The sequence below is a fragment of the Macrotis lagotis genome, chromosome 3, assembly GCF_037893015.1.
Source record: "Macrotis lagotis isolate mMagLag1 chromosome 3, bilby.v1.9.chrom.fasta, whole genome shotgun sequence".
NCBI lineage: Eukaryota > Metazoa > Chordata > Mammalia > Peramelemorphia > Peramelidae > Macrotis > Macrotis lagotis.
Genome location: NC_133660.1, coordinates 25,475,700 through 25,496,623, shown reverse-complemented (window position 1 = coordinate 25,496,623; position 20,924 = coordinate 25,475,700). Strand labels below are relative to the sequence as shown.

At 42.7% G+C, this 20,924-nt stretch overlaps 1 protein-coding gene across 2 annotated transcripts in view; it reads right to left on the bottom strand.

Moving 5' to 3' along the window:
• ADAD1 (adenosine deaminase domain containing 1) overlaps nt 1-20,548 on the bottom strand; it is a 50,570-nt gene extending 30,022 nt beyond the window's left edge. The window contains exons 1-5 of one of the 2 annotated variants that reach the window (XM_074227368.1): nt 20,215-20,548; nt 19,386-19,570; nt 17,289-17,477; nt 10,141-10,308; nt 8,840-8,908 (exon numbers count right to left, since the gene is read on the bottom strand). In XM_074227368.1, the coding sequence (XP_074083469.1) occupies nt 8,840-8,908; nt 10,141-10,308; nt 17,289-17,477; nt 19,386-19,570; nt 20,215-20,294 (691 nt within the window). In that variant the 5' untranslated portion in view covers nt 20,295-20,548. The remainder of the gene's footprint in view (nt 1-8,839; nt 8,909-10,140; nt 10,309-17,288; nt 17,478-19,385; nt 19,571-20,214) is intronic. The other variant, XM_074227369.1, reaches the window with a different exon arrangement.
• Between the last annotated feature and the right edge of the window lie 376 nt (nt 20,549-20,924).

Genomic DNA, 20,924 nt, shown 5'->3' with positions numbered 1-20,924 from the left:
TTAAAAGAAATCCGAACCAGGAAACCTAGAAAGAAAAGCCAGGAGAGGAACATCTACCTCAGGATTTGTCTCCCGCAGCAGCCTTGGCTGAGTACCGGCGGGTGAGTCTGGGTTCTGAGGGAGGATCAGCCCGGGATCAGCCAGATCAACAGCTGAATTGGAACCGGGAGTCTGAGGGCCCGAGAGCCAGACCTGCTAGATCAGCGGTGGGGCTGGACGAAAGGGACTTGGGTCCGCAGGGAAGCAGAGGCGCTGGTGTTGATGCTGTCCCCCTGGAGCTTGGGGAAGGGGAGAGGTCTGGTGCAGGAGAGCTGCGGACGCCATCCCTGGGGTCTGAGAAACTCTGAGTCTACGCCTCCATTGCACAGAGGCCTCCTCCAAAACAAACAATTGCAAACTACTTCTGCCTCAGGCCCAGGTGTGTGAGCAAAAGAACCAGCCCAGCTGAGGAATGACCTCAGGCCAGGGTAAAGCCCACCACTGACTGAAGGCAAAAGAATTCAATAGCTCCAATTCCCTCCCTCAAGCAAAGGGAGAAGGCCTGGCAACCAAGGTCACAGACACCCCCAGAGAGAGCAACCAGCACCTCCTACTGGCCAGCCAGAGAAACTGCACTCAGTAAAGCCTTTAGCAATCCCAAGCCCAGGTGAACCAGCCCCACCCAACTCAAGGTCTTAGCATAATGAAGAAGGGTCAGCGGAAAGGTGGATCCATAGAAAGATTCCTGGAAGGGAAAGACCCCAACCCAGAGAGACCTGGAACCTCTGAGGAGAATACAATCTAGTCTCCAGCACAGAAAGACTTCCTTGAAGAAATAAAGAAGGAGCTTAAAAATTTGGGAGAGACAATTAATACCTTGCAACAAGAAAACAAAACCTTAGAAAGTACAATTGGACAAACACAAAAGGAGAATAAATCTCTCAGATCCTCAAATGAGCAAATGCAAAAAGAAATTAATTCTCTCAAAACCTCAATTGGTCAAATGGAAAGCTCTTTCAAATGTAGAATTGACCAATTGGAAAAGAGTTGCAAAAGGTTAATGAAGAAAACTCCTCCCCCCAAAAAAGAACGGAGTCTACAGAAACTAATGACTCCATGAGACAGCAAGAGTCAGTTAAACAAAACCAAAAAATAGAAAAAATAGAAGCAAATGTAAAATACCTCATCAACAAAACCACTGACCTTGAGAATAGATCGAGGGGCAACCTGAAAATTATAGGACTTCCTGAAAACATTGAAAGAAAAAAAAAAAGCCTGGACTTAATATTACAGGATCTAGTGATGGAAAACTGCCCTGATATCATGGAATCGGAGGGCAAAGTAGTTATTGAAAGAGTACATCGATCCCCACCAGAAAAAGATCCTAAAATGAAAACACCAAGGAATGTTGTGGCCAAACTCCAGAACTATCAAATAAAAGAGAAAATCCTGCAAGCAGCCAGAAAGAAACAATTTAAATATCAAGGAGCCACAGTAAGGATCACGCAGGACCTGGCTGCATCAACTTTAAGGGACCAAAGGGCCTGGAACGAGATATTTTGAAGAGCACGGGAACTTGGAATGCAGCCAAGAATCTACTTTCCTGCAAAGCTGAGCCTTTTCTTCCAGGGAAAAAGATGGACATTTGATGAAATAGAAGAATTCCAAAAAGTTTCTGATGAAAAGACCAGAGCTAAACAGAAAATTTGGACATCAAACACGAGGTTCAAGAGACACATGAAAAGGTAAAAAAAAAAGGGGGGGGGGCGGTAAAAGGAAAATAATACAATCCAGTAAGTTGAAACTGGTTATATCCTAGCATGGGGGGGGGGGGGGGAGAGACTCTCATAAATCCTGAGAAATGTAACTCTAACAGAGAGAATATACCTAGCCAGAAATGATGGACATCCATGACCTATCCATGAGACTACTACCTAATGGGATGTAACTGGCTTTAACCCCACTAGGGAGAAAGACTCTAATAACTCTCAGGAATTTTGACTCTATTCAATAGAATATACTGAACTAGAAGGGACAGACACTCAGAATTTTCTATGACCTAGATAGAATGATCTAAAAAAATATACTACCTCCCTAAAAAGGGGGACAGGAAAGAGACGGGAGGAGGGAGGGGACTGAATGGGACAAATCTCATTACACTAAGAGGTACCAAAAAACCTATAGTAATACAGGGGAAGAAGGGAGCAGAGTAGAAACACCTGAATCTTCTTCTCATCAGACTTGGCTTAAAGTCAACCTACACATACTCAGTTAACTTATAAAACATCTAACCCTTCAAGTATCAAAAGGGGAAAAGGGGAGGGGTGACAGAGAAAGGGAAGGGAGTGGGGGAAATAACAAAAGGAAGGGAAGGGGAAAAGGGAAAGGGGAAAGAAAGGGGAGGGTGTGATATAGGAGGGCAAACACACTGAAGAGGGTGGTATTCAAAAACAAAATACTGGGGAATATGGATAAAGGGGGGGGAAAGGGGGAAAATACAGAGGGAAGATAGCACAGAGGGCAATAAAGAATTAGTAATCATAACCTTGAATGTGAATGGGATGAACTCTCCCTTAAAATGTAAGCAAATAGCAGAGTGGATTAAAAACCAGAAACCTACAATATGCTGCTTACAAGAAACTCATTTGAAGCAGAGATATACATATAGAGTAAAGGTAAAAGGTTGGAGCAAAATATATTTTGCTTCAGCTCAAGTAAAAAGAGGGGTGGCAATCCTTATCTCAGACAAAGCAGCAGCATTTTAAAAAGAGATAGCATTAAAAGAGATAAGGAAGGAAACTTTATCCTCCTAAAAGGTACCATAGACAATAAAGTTATTTCAATATTGAATATATATGCACCCAGTGGGACAGCACCCAAATTCTTAGAGAAGCTGAAAGAATTACAGGAAGACATAGACAGCAAAACTCTACTAGTGGGAAACCTCAACCTCCCCCCTCTCAGATCTAGATAAATGAAATGATTTTTAGTCATCCTCCCCACAAGAGCAAAACCCTTCTCCACAATCTAAAAAAATCTCATTGCTGAGAGGAGAGAAGTCTGTTGCTTCTTATAGGTAGGAATTACAAACCAGCCTGAAGGACCTTCACAAAGCAGGAACTGCAGTACATGGAAATAACCTTCACATCAAGAACTTTCAACAGAACTCGACCCACCTGGGAAGGACCATTCCAATAACTGTTGACCACCCCTACTGCAATCCAAATAAAAGAAAAGAATCTTGGAGAAACTGTGCTCTGCTCCTTACTGTTCCTACCAGTGTCAGAGAACTCTTTTTTGTTGTTTTTTTTTGGGGGGGGGGTGAGGTGCAAAGCAGTAGGGTTAAGTGACTTGGCTAAGGTCACACAAGCTAGGTACTTATTAAGTTCTGAGGTCACATTTGAACTCAGGCCCTCTTGACTCCAGGTCCAGTGCCCTATCCACTGCACCACCTAGTTGTCCCTGCACATGAGAACTCTTAACAGCAACTGTGAATGTAAAGACTAACAGACTGCCTTCTGTGGGGGGGGGGGGGGTGAGGAGAGGGGAGTGAGATTAGGAGAAAAATTGTAAAATTCAAAATCAATAAAATAAATTAATAGCGTTTTTTTTGGCAAGGCAGTGGGGTTAGGTGGCTTGCCCGAGGCCACAAAGATAACTATTAAGTATCTAAGGCCAGATTTGAACTCAGGTACTCCTGACTCCAGGGCTGGTGCTCTATCCACTGTGCCACCTAGCTGCCCCTAAATAAATAAATTTAAAAAAAAAACTAACTGTGGAAATGAAAAATCACCATCTATGGAGAAATGGAAACTTTTCCCTCTCCCATTTGCTCTATGCCCTACAATCATTCTTATTATGTTTTCAAGCTCTCACATGTCCTTGCTGCTATTTAATTCTCAGGCTATTGATAAAATAGTTACTCTTTCCATTGATTCTACCCCAAGCAGAAAACTGGAAAAGTCTTAATACTATTAATACTAATCACTTAATACTAATGCAGTAAGATTCACAAAGACATGGGACATACTTTATATCACTTTAAAGCAATCAGGCCTCAACGGACACTAGATATGCCACCATATTCATCAACTTGATCCTTGGGAGGCTTTCTATTACTCCAAATGATCCTCTGTAAGCAGACAGGCTAACTCCAAAAGATTTCATTGGACCATTTATATCGAATTTATGTAATTTATGATTTTTATAGAATTTATAGAATTACAAATGATATGAAACCAAGGTCAGTTCACTTTTTCCCACCCTTATCATGATTTTTAAACTACAAAACAATGAAAATGTAGTTTTCCACAAAACTAGGAAGATTTCATTACCAGTGGATACTCACTCCTCTTCCAAATTTTACTTTGTTTTGTCAGAAACATAAGCCCCAGTAATTCATTGAACTATTCATGAGTGCACACAATATTTTCTTTTGCCAAATATTGAATCATTTATCTCTGCCGGGACCATTTACAACAAAAATAGAAAAGGTGGATGACAAACCTATTGGTTTTGCAAAACTTACTTATGATTGTTCCAATTTTACTGGATATAACAAAAAATTTTGAAATGAAGCTTCTTGGTCTGTTTTATGTCTTCAGGGAAGAAGCTTATAGAACTGTAGGATCACTTACTAATTTTTTACCAATATCAGTTTCCAATCATTCTGTAAGACTGAGGGAAACATTTCACTAGAAATTTAGGAGCACAGCAGCTTAAATATCAAAGGCAAGAGAGTAAGGATGTATATATAAGAAACTGTAAAAACACAGATTATGTTTCAGTAAAAATACAGATTATGTTTCATGTTTCAAGTCCCTCTAGACCACAATTTCACACTTTGGGGTTGCTGCCTTAGAGTGACAAGCTAGAAATCTTTCCTTTGAGATTGAGAAGTTGACTCAAGTCACAAGTGAGTCCATCTCCTATCTCCAAACTAAGATATATTCTTTAGTATAAATGGTTTTACAAAACCACATGGTCTTAGAATGCCTTGCAGCTTCATGATGAGGAGCCCATGCAATGATCAGTCTTGATATACCTTCATTAACCAATCAGGGGAGATTTTAAATGTCTCCATAAAATCCAACATGTTGTATCAGAAACCCAATTGCCTAGATGGCAAATACCTCATTGGTAGGACTCTTCTTCCTAGTTTTCTTGGTTATTCTCCTGATTACAAAAAGTAGGCATACTGATTACCAGAAGCAAATGGGTTCAAATTATCCTATGTTTCACAATCGTCTTCTGGCTTTGTGTAAGATGCTGTATTACTTGTATTAAAGTCTGCTCAAAATAATTTCTAATAACCTGATGATGGTTCAAAATACCAATCTTGAATAACAATGGACCTTAAGACGCAAGTTAGCATTGCATAACTGATCTATATGAAACCGACTCCCCAAGGATCAGAGAGGGGAACTGAAGGAACAAAACCAACTCTATGTTGAAAAACGCATGTATTTCATATTCCCATAAAAGATTAATTCATATGATTTCAGGGAAACAGCCACAATACATTCTGGTACAACTTATACTTAGTACCCTTTGATTCTGTCCTACTTCAGTCAGAGAGAAGAAATGGACTTGCTGCTCAAGATCATGTAACTTAATTTGTTTCTCATTACTGACCACATTTAGTGTATCTGTGCCTACTGAGGAGCCTTGGATCTGATCTGTTTTGCAACTGCATGCCTTGCTAATAATCAATCCACTCAGACTGTTGTTGTTCAGTCGTGTCTAACTCTTTGTACCCCTTTCACTGTAATAGTCAATGGTGTTTTCTTTTGCTTGGATTACCCATCCTTGGTCCAGATCAATCTCACTGTCAACTGTCAACAGAACAGAGAACCACAGAAGGGCTTGAAGTTGAGTCAAGAGTTACAGAGAAAGGGTCCTTTGGTCAAACATGGCACAGTGAAGGTAAGGACTTGCCCAAGGTGGCACAGCAGAAAGTGGCAGAGCTAGGAAATGCTTTGAATTCGACCACACCTTCTTCTGATCACAGAGCTCCTTTCAGTATGATCACAGCATCCATCTCCCACAAGCAATGACTCCAGTCTTTTCAGCACCCCGGGTGCCTCTTTTAGATGTGCTCTGGTCTTCCTCCACTGGAGTATTCAGAAATATATACAAACCTACAGAAGCACAGTGAAGGAGACCAAGGATTCACATTGGGAACCATGAGGGTCAGGGTCCTTCGAGAGTTCAGGCTTCCACCAGAGGCAACAGGGAATCTCTTAAGGATCAGGAGCAAGGATGTCCTCAGATGAAAGAGCTTCCAAGAAAATAAACCCAACCAGGCAGCTGTGAACACTTGCAAGGGTTCCACCATGCTCAGTAGTGACTTTTTTTTTTTTTTATCAAATGCACTTCTGGGAAATTTGGGCCTATGGAGATGGAAGACCTGGTTAAGATAGTGGCAGCAGGAGTGGCTAGGTGGCACTGTGTCCCTGAAGTCAGGAGTACCCGAGTTCAAATCCAGCCTCAGACACTTAAAAATTGCCTAGTGATGTGACCTTGGGCAAGCCATTTAACCTGATTACCTTGCAAAAACAAGCAAAAAAAAAAAAAAAGATGATGGTAGCAGAGGTAAAGAGGAATATAAGAAGACCGGGTTTTCTCCACATAAGAGTCATCTGTTTTACCCCTTCCTCCTAACTTAATAAACTGCAGTGGTTCCCTATTATCTCCAGGACCAAAGAAAGAGACTTCTAGTTGTCAAAGTTCTTCAGAGTCTGGCCCCTTCCTACCTCCCTGCAGTGATGGCCTTTTTTGCTGTTTCTGATATTAAAACCTCTCCACAGGCCTTTGCCCTGTCTACCCCCAGACCTACAATGCTGTCTTCTGCCTCCTGGAATTTTTGGTGCCCTCCAGATTCAACAGCAGTCCTACCTTCTTCTGCCTTTCAACTTCCTCTAAGATTCTAGAGTTTTCCCATTATTGTAATGACCTATTGCCTTGTACAAGTGAGCCATTTGCACCAGCCTTTCTATATACATGCTACCTCTCCCCACTAGAATGGAAGCTCCTTGAGGGTAAAGATTGTTTTGTTTTTCCTGATATATTTAGCACAAGGCTTAGTTCATAGTGAGTACTTAATAAATGAGCGTTATTTCATTGGAAACAATATGAAAACCAAAAGTTTGGATGTGGGAGACATTAAAGGCAAGTAGAACTGTTAAAAATAACTATTAGCCACCTTCCCCTCCAACTCTTTTGCAGAGGTGGCAGGAGGTAGTCCATGAGTTTGGAATATTACATATATGTCCAAATCTTTTCAATTACGGATCATTTTTGTTGAATTTTTTCCTCTCTTATTTTTCCCTTTCAAAAGTATTTATTACCAGAGATGGATCTCTGGGAGGTAGGAAATGGATATAGGGAGAAATTTAGGCAATATAAAAATATCAATGAAGTTTTATTTTTTTAAAGAAAGGGGTTATTAGACCTACTTCTTTGCCTATTAATGCAAGGAACAACTGCGTATCGTGGCAGGCTCAGCTAATAATGTAGTGTTGAATTGAGAAGATTTTCTATTTTTTTTTCTGTCTTTACTTTTGAGAATGCACCCTATATCTGAAAACCTGAGAGGTCAGGAGATGTCTAAGGGCCAAAGGTATCACCTCTTCTTAGTTCTGCCTACTTAATGTTCCTAAGCACCTCCTATCTTTATCCTTCATTGATTCTAATCTGGACCTTCATGACAACTCTAATCATCAACATGGCAGTGCCAGAGAATCACATTCTTTCTATCTAAAAAGACTTGAAGAATGCACCTTTCAGGTTCCTTGCAGATTATCAATTTCCATTGTTTTGACATGATCCTTAAGGTCAAGTATTAGCTGATCTTGTCAGAGTGTCACCAATCTAACAGGATTTACAAATACAAATGGGTCGAGGTGCTTTGAACCTAACATCTTGGGCCAAGGAGAAATGGCAGGGTACAGATGGACCGCTTTCTACCAACGATGTGACAGCAGTGTTGCCTCGAGTCACTGACAAATTACCACCACTGAAATGCAGGTGTGTAAAGATGTCAATTCAGGTACTGTTTGGGGAAGCTCTAGAACAAAATTTCTTAATCGGGGTTCTAAGACTTGATTTGGTTTCTTTTTTTCTATTTTCATATTGTTTCAATATAGTTGGTTTCCACTGTAATTTCTACATTTAAAAACATTATTCTAAGGAGTTCCCAGACATCACCAGAGGGGCACAGAGGGCCCATGGCGCTCAAAAATGGCTAAGAAGCCCTGCTCTGACACCAGACTTGAGGTGGATGAGCTGACTGCTGGTAAACCTGCATCTCCAATTTCAAAGGAGGAAACAGCCTGCTTGTTTGTGCTCCCTGGTCCCCAGCATCAAAGTTCTGCCGAGCTTACTGAAGAGCCAGAAGAAGTTCCTGTGAAGCCACCATTCCTCTGTCCTTACTCTGGCTTGAAGTGAACACTTCAGCAGGGTGATTCAACTTCTCATACCTAACTCCAATGGAATGAAACAACCTTCAGCACCTGCCATCCCCAAACTCATCCTCTAGAGCAAAAGTGACCCTCAGGTTACTGGAGGCGATGCCAGCAGAGGCCAGATTTAGAGAGCTTCTTCTCCATCAGGTTACAGATGACCACAGCTGCCATTCAAAGAAACAGTATCATGAAGGGTGAGATGATTCATCACTAAACTTGGCCACAAGGAAAAGTAAATTTTGGTCACAAAGACTGAAAGCTTACCAACCCAATTCAAGCAAACAGATCTGTCTCAGCAGATCCTCAAAAACACAGACCTTTGAAGCAAATTTGTACATGTTCTATTTCTTTAGGTGGCGCAGCTGTACCAAACTAGAATATAAAAATTTTCCTACCGTAATGCACCTTGGAAACATAATTCGATTCAGTTGAAATGGTAGGTTCTGCAGGGATGAGAGGAGGACCTATTGAAAGAAATTTTAAAAATATAAGGTCCTTAAAATTTTAATGGTGTATTATAATATAATAGTATATAAAATTCCATGGCAAAAGACTTTTCCATTAGAAAAAATAGTATTTGAGCAAGATCAGAAAACTAAAGCTATTTTCTTATAATTTGCATCTTATTAATCATAAATATATCTACATACACATGAAAAATAATAAGTAGATGTTCATTTATTACAGTAAGTCTTTGGTGGAACAACAGCTGGGCCTACTTTGTAGCTAACTAAAATTGTTTCCCATGGTTTTTAGTGCATCTTACAGCCAAAGGTTTCTGGATTGTTTATAATTTCTAGCTTTCTGGTGCTGTTCCTAATAGTTCATGACATCACAATTTTGGAGAATCAGATCAATATGGGAATCATTCGGGAAGGAGAAAACAGTTGTTTTGGGAGCTCTGACTAGGGTTTTCATTAGGTACTTGAGGTCAACATGGTCAAGAACTACAATTATAAGAGAGGAAGTAACCAGGATAATAGAGTATCTGCTACTCTGATCTTCATTCTGACTACCAATATATTTTCTTACATATACTCAAGGGATACCTGGGTAGAAATTTCTTTTTCTTTTTAATTTTATTTTATGGGGCGGCTAGGTGGCACAGTGGATAGAGCACCAGCCCTGGAGTCAGGAGGACCCAGGTTCAAATCCAGCCTCAGACACTTGATAATTACCTAGCTGTGTGGTCTTGGGCAAGTTACTTAACCCCATTTGCCTTACAAAAACCTAAAATAAATAAACAAATAAATTATTTTACTTTATGTAAGGCAATGGGGTCAAGTGGCTTGCCCAAGGCCACACAGCTAGGTAATTATCAAGTGTCTGAGGATGGATTTGAACCCGGGTCCTCCTGACTCCAGGGCTGGTGCTCTATCCACTGTACCACCTAGCTAGCTGCCTCTGAAGCTCTATTATGAGCTCAAATTTCTTTTTCTATCAAAAAAAAATCTAGCCAAGCTGAAGCTGAATATAAAAAAAAATAGTAGCACAAACCAATAATAATGACAGAATAAGCATATGCTTAGTTGAGAAGTTCTTCACTAGAGGCTCCCTACCCCAATGAACTATCAGGCCCAGTCCCTAATTGATGTATTTAGTTATGGGAGGTAGAACAAGGAGGAAGAATGGAGAGAGGGAAGAGGAAGGGGGAGAGGAAAGAAGAGAACTATTGTTTAATGACTAGAGCACTCACCTGAGGGTTCTACATTCCTTGGCTCAGGATCATCCAACTGCAAAAGCTCATCAAGGGCTAGCTTGGCCGCATTCGATCTAGACTCTTTTTTATTTTGTCCCAGTCCAGTTTTATATTGAATACCATCCACCACAGCACAAAAGGCAAAATAAGGACCCATAACATTACCTGAAAGAAATATCCAGAAAAACTGGTATGACATTAAACTGTGAATACAATTACCAGAATTTGATCAAAAGTATCAAAAGAAAGAAAATATTATTGATATAAAAAAATCAGCAATTTATTTTCTGATTTAGAAAAACTTCTAAAAATAAGATAGCATAAGTTCATGTAATTTTAAAATTTTAAATAGTTCTATCAGTAATACTTGTGGGATGATTTTTAGTCAATTTATCTTTCTTTACTCAGTATCACAGAAATCTCAGACTAAGAATTCCCTCAGATAACATCTCCAGAAATTATGACACGGGCTTTGCTTCAAGACCTTCAGGGAAGAGAAATCCTTAAACTGTTCCACATTCAGCTAAATTTATTACTATGTAGTTAAACATTTAGAGTATGTTGCTATTACAAGTCAAACTTCCAAGTTCTATATATGTCTCCAACCCTGGTTTTGGTTCCTTGGATGCTGTATCACTGGAAATGACCAACATCACTTGCCCTTCCCAATTTATTCATGATTAAAGTCACAGAGAAAGTCTTTCAATGTGTGAATACATGAATTAGGCTAATAACTGAATTGATACGTGAGGTAAAGGAGAGCAGAGTCAAGGTTACAAACCTGGTGAGGGGATTGATGGAATTAGAACAACAGATGGTTAATTGTGGGAATTGAGTGAATTTTCATCATCTTGTGACTCAATTTTGGAGCTCTCTTTCCTTTCTATTCAATTATGGGTGTGTTTCAACTATTTAATTGTAAGAATTGGGAGAAAACCTTATTTTATTGTTGAACCTAGTCCTGCAAGGCTGCTTAGAGACCCTTAAACTAAGGAGCTCCACTTTGCTGACCAGAAACACAGTTGGATCCAAAGAATATGTAAAGAGTTTTCTCTCAATTGTACATCTCAAACAACTGATGTCTTAGAAAACTGATCTCATACAGTTATTGCTCCCATGTGTCTTTGATAGAATACAGATATTTACAGGGAATGGGACCAATCTTTCTGATTTCAGGGAATTGCACCTGTTGACATTCCCCCTCTCAACTTGGAAAGCACCTAATATTTCATCCAATTAGAAACCAGACTACCTAATAGGAATTTTTCCTTGTCTTTTTTGATTGTTTTTAAATATACAAAATCTGGGGCAGCTAGGTGGTGCAGTGAATAGAGCACCAGCCCTGGAGTCAGGAGTACCTGAGTTCAAATCTGGCCTCAGACACTTAATAATTACCTAGCTGTGTGGCCTTGGGCAAGCCACTTAACCCCATTGCCTTGCAAAAAAAACCCTAAAATAAACAAATAAATAAATATACAAAAATCTGTCTCCTCCTGTATTCATAGTCCAGGCCTAAGGTGAGATCTGGTTCCTAAACCTGAAACACTCAGAAGATCAAACCTTGTGTTTGCTTCCTCAATCATTTCATCTTTTACTTATCACAACTGAAGAACAGAAGAAAAGTAATACATTCAACAGAAATAGGAAAGTTCAACAGAGAAAGGGACTGGGCATCAGAGGTGGGTGAGAGGAAGAAATGAGTTCTTTCTGGCAGATAGAAGTTCTTCTAGTTTCAAAATTCAGGTGTCTTTTATTATTACTACTATTTTGTCAAAGTCTGAGTCACCCACAACAGCTTTCTTATTCACAAAAACCCCAACAATTTTAAAACTGAGAAAAAAATAGAAGAAAATGTAAGGTGTCTCATATGAAAGACAAGAGACTTGGGAAAAAAATCAAGGAGAGATGATTAAAGAATCATTGGGCTGAAAGCCATGATGGAAAAAAAAATAAAAACAAAACCCTGGATACATATGAAGAAATCATGTAATAAAATTACCCAAATCTATTAAGAGAACAAAATGAACAAGGAATCCATCATTCTTCTCAAAGAGCCCCAAGCAGACAGAAAGAAAAAAAAAGAGTCTCTCATGATGTTCTGGCACTACACTAAAAATGAGGCCTATAGGGATCAATGGTTCCCATTCTAAACAAGTTTATAAAGGGGATGAATTAGTCATAGTTAAAGAGGTTAAAAAAAAAGAACCATAAAGAGATGAGCTTATTCAAGAAAGAACAGGACACTCCTCAGATATCTAGAGTTTGAAGAGGATTTTAAGGAGTGAGTTTATGTTCTGACATTAAAATAAAGCAAAGAGAAGAAATAAATATACTAGGAAGAGAAAGGAAAGAAACTTCTCTCTTAGAATGGGGACACACAAGTAGATGATGATCCAGACAGGAACTCTCTCCCCATTTTCCCCTCCAAACCCCTTTCTAAGACAGGGTAGGAGAAGAGGAACTCCCACCAAGAAGGGTTAGCTCATGTCAACCTTCACTGGACCCCCCCAATCCCTTCTCATTATGTGAGTCTCCATGACAATTTTCAAACTGAAAAGCCAACTCACTCCTCCTTACATATTTTGGCTACATCTTCAGGATTAATAAGACATGTTTCTGGGGCAGCTAGATGGCATAGTACATATAGCACCGGCCCTGGAGTCAGGAGGACCCGAATTCGAATTTGACCTCAGACACTTAATAATTACCCGTGTAACCTTGGGCAAGTCACTTAACCCAAATGCCTTACAAAAAATCAAAAACAACAAAAGAAATAAGACATGCTTCCTAGTGCCATTAAATGGGATTTCTCCAACAAAACCCACAATTCTTGACCATCTGGTAATGGTCACTCATCCATTCAACCCAGAGGTAGCTCTCCATAACATTCATCAGCTGAGAGATGCACCAACCCTATTCATCCCTGGTCAATTCAACCTATCAACCCCTCTCCTCCAATTATCCCTACTCTCTCTTGACTCTCATGTTTCTTTGTATGGGCATTTATACTGTTTCCTCCAGCCGGATCTAAGCACCTCCTGGGAAGGAACTTTTTCAAGTTGTCTTTGTTTGCCCAAGACCAAGGAACATAGCAGGTGTTTAATGCAAACTTGCTGAATGACAAAAGGAAAATGAAATTCAAGAATTGTCTCCTGTACAAGTGATCATACACCCAGAGAACAAGCACAAATGGGGGACTTGAACACCAAACTCTCCTCGGGCGCTGTGAAGGGGAAAACCCAAACAGCAACAAGAGTCAGTTCAACTTAACTGCTCACAGCAATACAATGATTCAAGTGCTCCCAAAGAACTCATGAAGAATGCCATTCGCTTCCAGACAGAGATCCAATAGAGTCTGAATGCAAATGGAAACAGACTTTTTCAACTTTATTTTTCTTGGGGAGTTTTTTTGGATCTTTGTTTTCTCCTACAGTATAACTAATATGGAAATATGTTTTGTGTGACTGCACAGATTCTCAAGGAGAGGTGAAAGAGGAGGAAGTAAAAGAATCGGAAACTCACAATTTTTAAAAATAAATGTTAAAAGGGGAGTGGGTGCTCAAAGCCAAGGCAGGAAATCCCAGCAACTCCCCCAGACCACTCCAAATGCCTTTAAATTATGACTCTAAACAAATGCTAGAGTGGCAGAACCCACAGAAAGGCTGAGTGAAACAATTTTCTGGCCCAGGACAATTTGGAAGATCCACAGGAAGGCTCTGTTCCACCATGGTTGGAAAGAGCCACAGTGCTGCATCAGTTGCCCAAGAAAACCAGCTCCAACAGTCCGCAAGGATGGGTATACCTGGGATCCAAGGGTTATCTGGGTTCTTTTTTTTTTTTTAGATTTTTAAAGGCAATGGGGTTAAGTGGCTTACCCAAGGCCACACAGCTAGGTAATTATTAAGTGTCTGAGACTGGATTTGAACTCAGGTACTCCTGACTCCAAGGCTGGTGCTCTATTCACTGCGCCACCTAGCTGCCCCGTTATCTGGGTTCTTGATAGCAGTGGTTATTTCCAGAGCTCTCAGTCCAGGGACTGTCAAGAACACAGAAGGCCAGAGTGCACCCAGAACCTAGTCTATCGCAGGCCTGAGCACAGCTCCAGTCCCAGAAACCAGAAACAGCCCTGCAGAGCCACCTGGCAGCTGCTTCCAGAGTACTCAGGCCACAGGTGGTAAGGGGGTCAGGGGAGATTGCAGCGGTCTCTTCACTATCCCTAGGACAGGACTCTGGTATATTACACAAATTCAGATCCAGGTCACAGCCAGGAACCCCATACTGCCCTAGCAGAGCAGGGACCCTCCTCACAGCTCCAGGACAGAGGGGAGAGCTTGTGGTCATCCACAGACCAGAGCAAAGACCAGGAGCAATCAGAGCCTTGTATAAGACCTTGGAGAAATTGAGGTCCTGGAGGGGTATGCCTGAAAATAGCTGCAAAATCCTCAAAAGGGGCAGCTAGGTGGTACAGTGGATAGAGCACCAACCCTGGAGTCAGGAGTACCTGAGCTCAATTCAGGCCTCCGACACCTAGCTGTGTGGCCTTGGGCAAGCCACTTAACCCCACTGTCTTGCCAAAAAATAAAAAATAAAAAAGCTAGGGACAGTGTGTCCTCCACCTTGGATGCAGAGCCCTACCTTAACAGTCATAGGTTGGGGAAATGAGCAAACAAAAGAAAAAGAATCTGACCATACACAATTACTTTGGTCCCATGGAGGATCAAAACACGTATTCAGAAGATGACAAAGTCAAAGCTTCTGTATCTATAGCCTGCAAGAAAAAATAGGAAATGGGCTCAGGCTATGGAAGAGTTCAAAAAATGGTTTTGAAAATCAAATAAGAGAGGTAAAGGAAAAATTGGGAATAGAAATGAGAGCAATGCAAGAAAACCATGAAAATCAAGTTAGCAGCTTGGTCAAGATGACACCAAAAGTACTGAAGAAAATAACATCTTAAAAACCAGTTTCAGGAGTGGCTAGGTGGCACAGTGAATAAAGCACCAGCCCTGGAGTCAGGAGTACCCGGGTTCAAATCCGGTCTCAGACACTTAATAATCACCTAGCTGTGTGGCCTTGGGCAAGCCACTTAACCCCATTTGCCTTGCAAAAAAAAAAAGTTTCATTCAAATGGAAAAAGCAGTCCAAAAGATCAAACAAGGAGAAGAATGCCTTAAAAAGCAGAATAGACCAGACAGAAAGGGGGGGGGGGGGGGAGGCTCCCTGAGAAGAAACAATAAAAAATCAAAAGGATGAAAAACTAGAAGAAAATATAAAATATTTCATTGGAAAAAACTGACCTGGAAAACAGATCCAGGAGAGATAATTTAATATTTCATTGGAAAAACAACTGACCTGGAAAACAGATCTAGAAGAGATAATTTAATATTTTATTGGAAAAACAACTGACCTGGAAAACAGATCCACAAGAGATAACTTAAAAATTATTACCTAGCTGTGTGGCCTTGGGCAAGCCACTTAACCCCGTTTGCCTTGCAAAAAAAAAAACCAAACCTAAAAAAAAATTATTGGACTACCTGAAAGAGATCCCAAAATAAAAATCCCCAGGAATACTATAGTCAAATCCCACAACTTCCAAGTCAAGAAGAAAATACTGCAAATAGCCAGAAAGAAACAATTAAAATACAATGGTTCCAACAGCCAGGTTTACACAGCATATACATTAAGTGCTAATAGGACTTGAGATGATATTCCAGAAGGCAAAAGAAGTTGGATTACAACCAAGAATCAACTCCCCAGCAAAACTGAAGATCATCTTTCAGGGTGAAAGATGGATATTCAGAGAAACAGGGGACTTTTAAACTTCCCTGTTGAAATAACCAGAGCTGAGCAGAAAATTTAATCTTCATGTACAGGACTCAGATGAAACATAGAGAAGGGGAACAGGAAGGGCAAATTATGAGGGATTTAATTATATTGAATTGCGTGTATTCCTGCATGGGAAGATGATCCTGATAACTCATTTGAACCTTCTCATTTATCAGAGCAGTTAGGAACATATGTAGACAAGGCATGGGGGAAGCTGAATATGAAGGTATAATATACTGTAAAGATGCCGTTAATGGGCAAAAAGGGAGTGTACTGGGAGAAAGGAAAAAGAGAGGTAGAATGGTCTAAGACATTTCACATAAGAGGCAAAAAACAGCAATTGCAATGGAGGAGAAGACGAGAGAGAATGAATGACTTATCAGAAGTGGCTCAGGGAGCAAATAACATATACACTCAGTAGCGTAAAGAAAAAAAGGAGAGGAAAGGGATAGAAGGGGGAGTGTAGGTGATAAAAGAGGGGATTGTGGGAGAGGGTAGTCAGATACAACACATTTTTAAGGAGGGACAAGGTCAAAGACAATAGGAAAAAAAGAGGGTGGGGAGGAATGGGATAGAGGGAAATAGAGCTAACAATAGCAACTATGGGGGGAAAAAAATGATGTACTAATGATAAAAGAATGCAATCCATCCCAAAGACAGAGCTGATGGTATCTGAACATAGACTGAAGCACATTTTCTTTTCTCTCACTTTATTTTTCATAAGATTTTTCTATCTTTATGAGGAGAGGGGGATTGTTTACTTTTACAAGACTCTTATAGCAATGTGAAAAAAAAAATTTTTAAATGTAGACCAAAATTAAATTTTTATGTCTAACTGGAAAAAATATTTTTAAAAAATGTTAAATAATTTTTAAAATAATGTTAAAAGCTGCTTTAATGTTACTGGCAAAACCTTATGTCTAATCTCAGCAATGGGCCACTCAGCAACAGGGCCACTGTATTCAATTTAGTGTCATTGGTAGTTGCCTTAGGGAAGAAATCTAAGAACCTGCTCCATGGCAACGAACTGCCTTGACAGGTACTGTAATCTACCCCCAGACCAGTAATCCTGGATACTGAAACCCAAAAAAGAGAGGTCTGTTCCCCAAAGTCCTTGGCCCTGCCGATGGTTTTCCATCCCCATCTCTAAGAACCTTGGTGGGGGGGTTCCCTCCCACCTCATGTTTCCCCAACTCCCCAATTACAAGAAGGGAGCAGCCTGCCCAGCACTCCTGTCTGTCCCCTGCTTGGGGCCTTCCTTCCTCTTCATTCTTTCCTTCTATTTTCTGTGGCGTGCCCAGACAATCTCAGCAAACACTCACCTGTTGTTACAGTTTCTTTAAGGTCAAGTTGCACCCTCTGCATCTGTGCAAACTGATGGAGAGCCGACACTGGGTTGATCTCTCCCCGTTTGTACTTCATGATGAATTCCTTGGGAATTTTCTTTGGAGGAAGCACAGTGTTGGGATTAGGTAGAACTACTTTGGAAAGTAGTGGTTCTGGAAAATTACCTACAATACAAACAATAGTTTCAAGTCAGTTTAAGAAAGATGAAGCAGCAGCAGAAAAAAAAAGCCAAACATCCTCCACCAAGAAGTCTTTTCCTCTAGTCCCTAAACCAATGCAGACATTAGATCAAGATACATACAAGCTGATCACATCTGCTCTGCCAGTTCAGACAGTAAACAATTTTGAAGCACTTCATCACCAGCAATGTAATGATAAATATAAGATTATCTCATTTAATTAAAAGAATTGCAGAATTCTTCAAATGGAAGAGATTAGGTGCTCTAGTCCCATCCACCACATTTTACAGATGTGGAAAGTGGAGCTCAGTGATTTCTTCCACAAAATGGAAATACTTCTACTTCAAGGGGTACACTTTAAAATACAAAACAAATATTGCTTCTACCCCCCCTTCAAGCTTCCATCTCTAGCTCTTTTGCCCCAATTTCACCCTACTTTACCCTATCTTTTGAGTACACATGTGAGGGAATCTCAAGAGGTCAAGGGTCTCTGGAGTCTTTTTTCCAGTGAGCAGCACTGGCTCTGGAGTCAAGAGGTCCTGGGCTGGGTCTGACATTGGGGAGGTCACTTTTACATCCCTAATTATCAATTTCATCATTGGTAAAATTATGAGGTTGATCCCTTCCAGCTCAATTTCCACCATTCTATGGCCTAACAGACCAGCTGGTCCAGCTTCTACAACTGTACTAACCACTCCTCATGCAGCTTGTGCTTCAAGACCTCAGAAGGAACAGGGTCTGCCAAGGGAAAAGCTGACCTTCCCACTTTTGAACAGTTTCAAAGACAGGCACCCCCCCACCCCCCGCCAATGTCATTTGTTTTCAGAACAAGAAATAAGAATAGGAAACCTGTCTCTGTAGTTTTCTCCAGGACCCATAAGGCTCTCATGACAGGTTCCTGCAGCCCAGAACTCTGCCTTTGCTACTCTTTTCCCTCAAAGGTATAGGTGACTATAGTAGGGCAAGGAGAGAAGTGAGAATAGTGATGCTTTGGCCCACCTCTACCAGCTCCTTTCCTATCACATGAGTGGTGGCCAACAGAGCAGAGACCCCTAAGTGAGGTTACCCTATACCACATGAGTGCATTAAGCTTCTCTGGTTTGCAAGATGGATCCCAGGTACTTCCATATCAAACTAATTATGATCACCTATCAAGTCATACTGCTGACCCATGGTGACCTTGCAATCCACTGAAATTTCTTCTAATTAGAATTTTCTAACATTGAACTTTTGTTTAGTCACAATTTCCTCAACTTTACTAAGGGTCTTTAAAAAACTCACCAAGTACAGGAAAAAAAAATATACATATATACATACATATATACAGGTATAGAAACACATTCATATAAATTTTTATTTTATTAGACTCGGTCCAGTGTTCTAGCCTATTGAGAACTTTCTGGATCCTGAATCTCCTATCACCTGAATCTGTCATGATGCAGAAGTATCAAACTCACTGTTCAAAGCAGATGAAGGTGAAGTGATAAAATATTTAACAAAATAAACACAACAGGTCACAGATTTTGTTATTCTATTTGAATGTGACACCCCTGATCCAAGCACTGGCTACCTCTCCAAGCTTTGTAACTATCTAAAAATATGCTAAGTATGCTTAGTCACTGATTAACAAAGGTGAGCAGACACGTGAGCACACGTGTGCACACACAGACACAGCACAAGGCAGGGTTGCCACAATGTGGCTGGGGTTTAGTTGGGGTTTATGCTGTTATAAAAGGGGAAATTTCAGTTTTATGAATTATGATTCTGATACCTATAAGGAACTATTAGAAGGGACAAGGACCCGCACCCCAGAGGTGGGAGCAGGTTACAGAGAAAAGTCTATCTACAAAGGTTGTGAGTGGAAAAGAAGCAGGCATTAGTGCAAACAGGTACCTGTGACTTGTGTCACCTTAGAAGCTAAATTGGACACACTGAAACTCTCAGATGATGAATAACCCGGAGGAGGAGTCACTGTGGTTGAAGAAGGTTGAACTGGCAAGTTCTTTTTCAACATCTGAGCAAAACTAGGAACCCGGGTAGTCTGAAACCAATCATTGTTACCAGACATTTTCTTAGGCCTAGAAGTCATGAGAAAATTAGGATTAAAAAAAGAGAAAAGAACAAAAAGCTGTTCACTTAAAACCCAATGACGACATTTCAAGTTTCCTACCCTGGAGGACCCAAGAGCTGAGCTAGGCCCGACTGCACCCCTTCGTTGCTGGGGGCTCTAACCTGCCTCCTCGTAACTGACCCTTGGGGGGGCAAACTGCCCGTTTAAAGGAGTCATTCGGCCAGGGCCAGGCGGGGCATGGGGCCAGGCGGGCCGCCGGGTCATCCCCAGGGGGCCCGTCTACCCACTGACCACCCTTTCACAGGAGGGGGCGTGCCCGCGCTGCTCTCATGCACCCCGGGGAGGGCCCAGGCCGACCCGCGCCTCCTGGAGGCGGGGAGGGCGCTTGTCCGAGGCCCGCAGGGCGGGGGGCGGCCCTCCCCGTGCACGCCCCGGCCCGGCCCGGCGGCCAGCCCCGCGGGCGCCGCCTCCGCGCCCTCCTCCCACCAAGCCCCGGAAGTGGGGGGCCGCGGGGCCCGGCTCGTCGCGGCCGCCGGGGCGGCTTGGCGACCCCCGAGGAGACGGCCGGGGCCGCCCGGAGGGGGCCCCAGAGGCGGCATTGGAACCCGGGGCCCGGGCCTGCCCTCCTCCCCCGGGGCGGCTCCGCCTTGCCTCGGAGCCGCCGCTCCGGCCGCCGCCGCCTGCTCCTCAGCCGCCACGGCCGCCCCCGACGCCTCCGTCGCCGCTTCCATCGCCGCCTCCGTCGCCGAGGCCACCGCCGCGACCAGGGTGGAAGGTGGGTGAGGGAAGCCCCGGGGCGCGCGGCCGCGTCTTTCAAATAGGCGGGCTCCGCCTGCGGCGCCGGGCCGCGCTCGCGCCGGCTCGCCCAATCACCAACCGCCTCACGCCCGCTTCGGCCCGCCCCTGCCACGACCGCAGCCAACCAGGCCTCAAGTGCTCCGGATCGCGGCTTCGCCCCGCCCCTCCCCGTGCGGCCGCCACGCGGACGCACGCCGCGGGGGCGGGGGCGGGGGCGCGCGCCCGCTGCCTCGGGCGTCTCCGTGAGCGAGCACGCACGGGCAGGCGCGCCTCTCGGTCTCCCGGAGCGGGGCAGGTGCTTCCGGCTACTGAGCGCCTAACGCGTGCCCGCCAGGGGGCGCCAATCGACGAAGCCGGCCCCGCCCTCGGGGAGCTCCCGGCGCTGCCTGCGAGGGGGGAGGGGAGGTGTGAGAGTGAGCACCGATGGGGCCTGCTGGGGGTCCGCGGGGACCACCTCCCCCTGCCCCTAAACAGGCGAAGTTCCCCCCACACTTCCTTCCTCGGTCTGCCCGCCGGAACAGCAGCCCCACGGACTCGGCCACACCGACACGGCAACAGCCAGG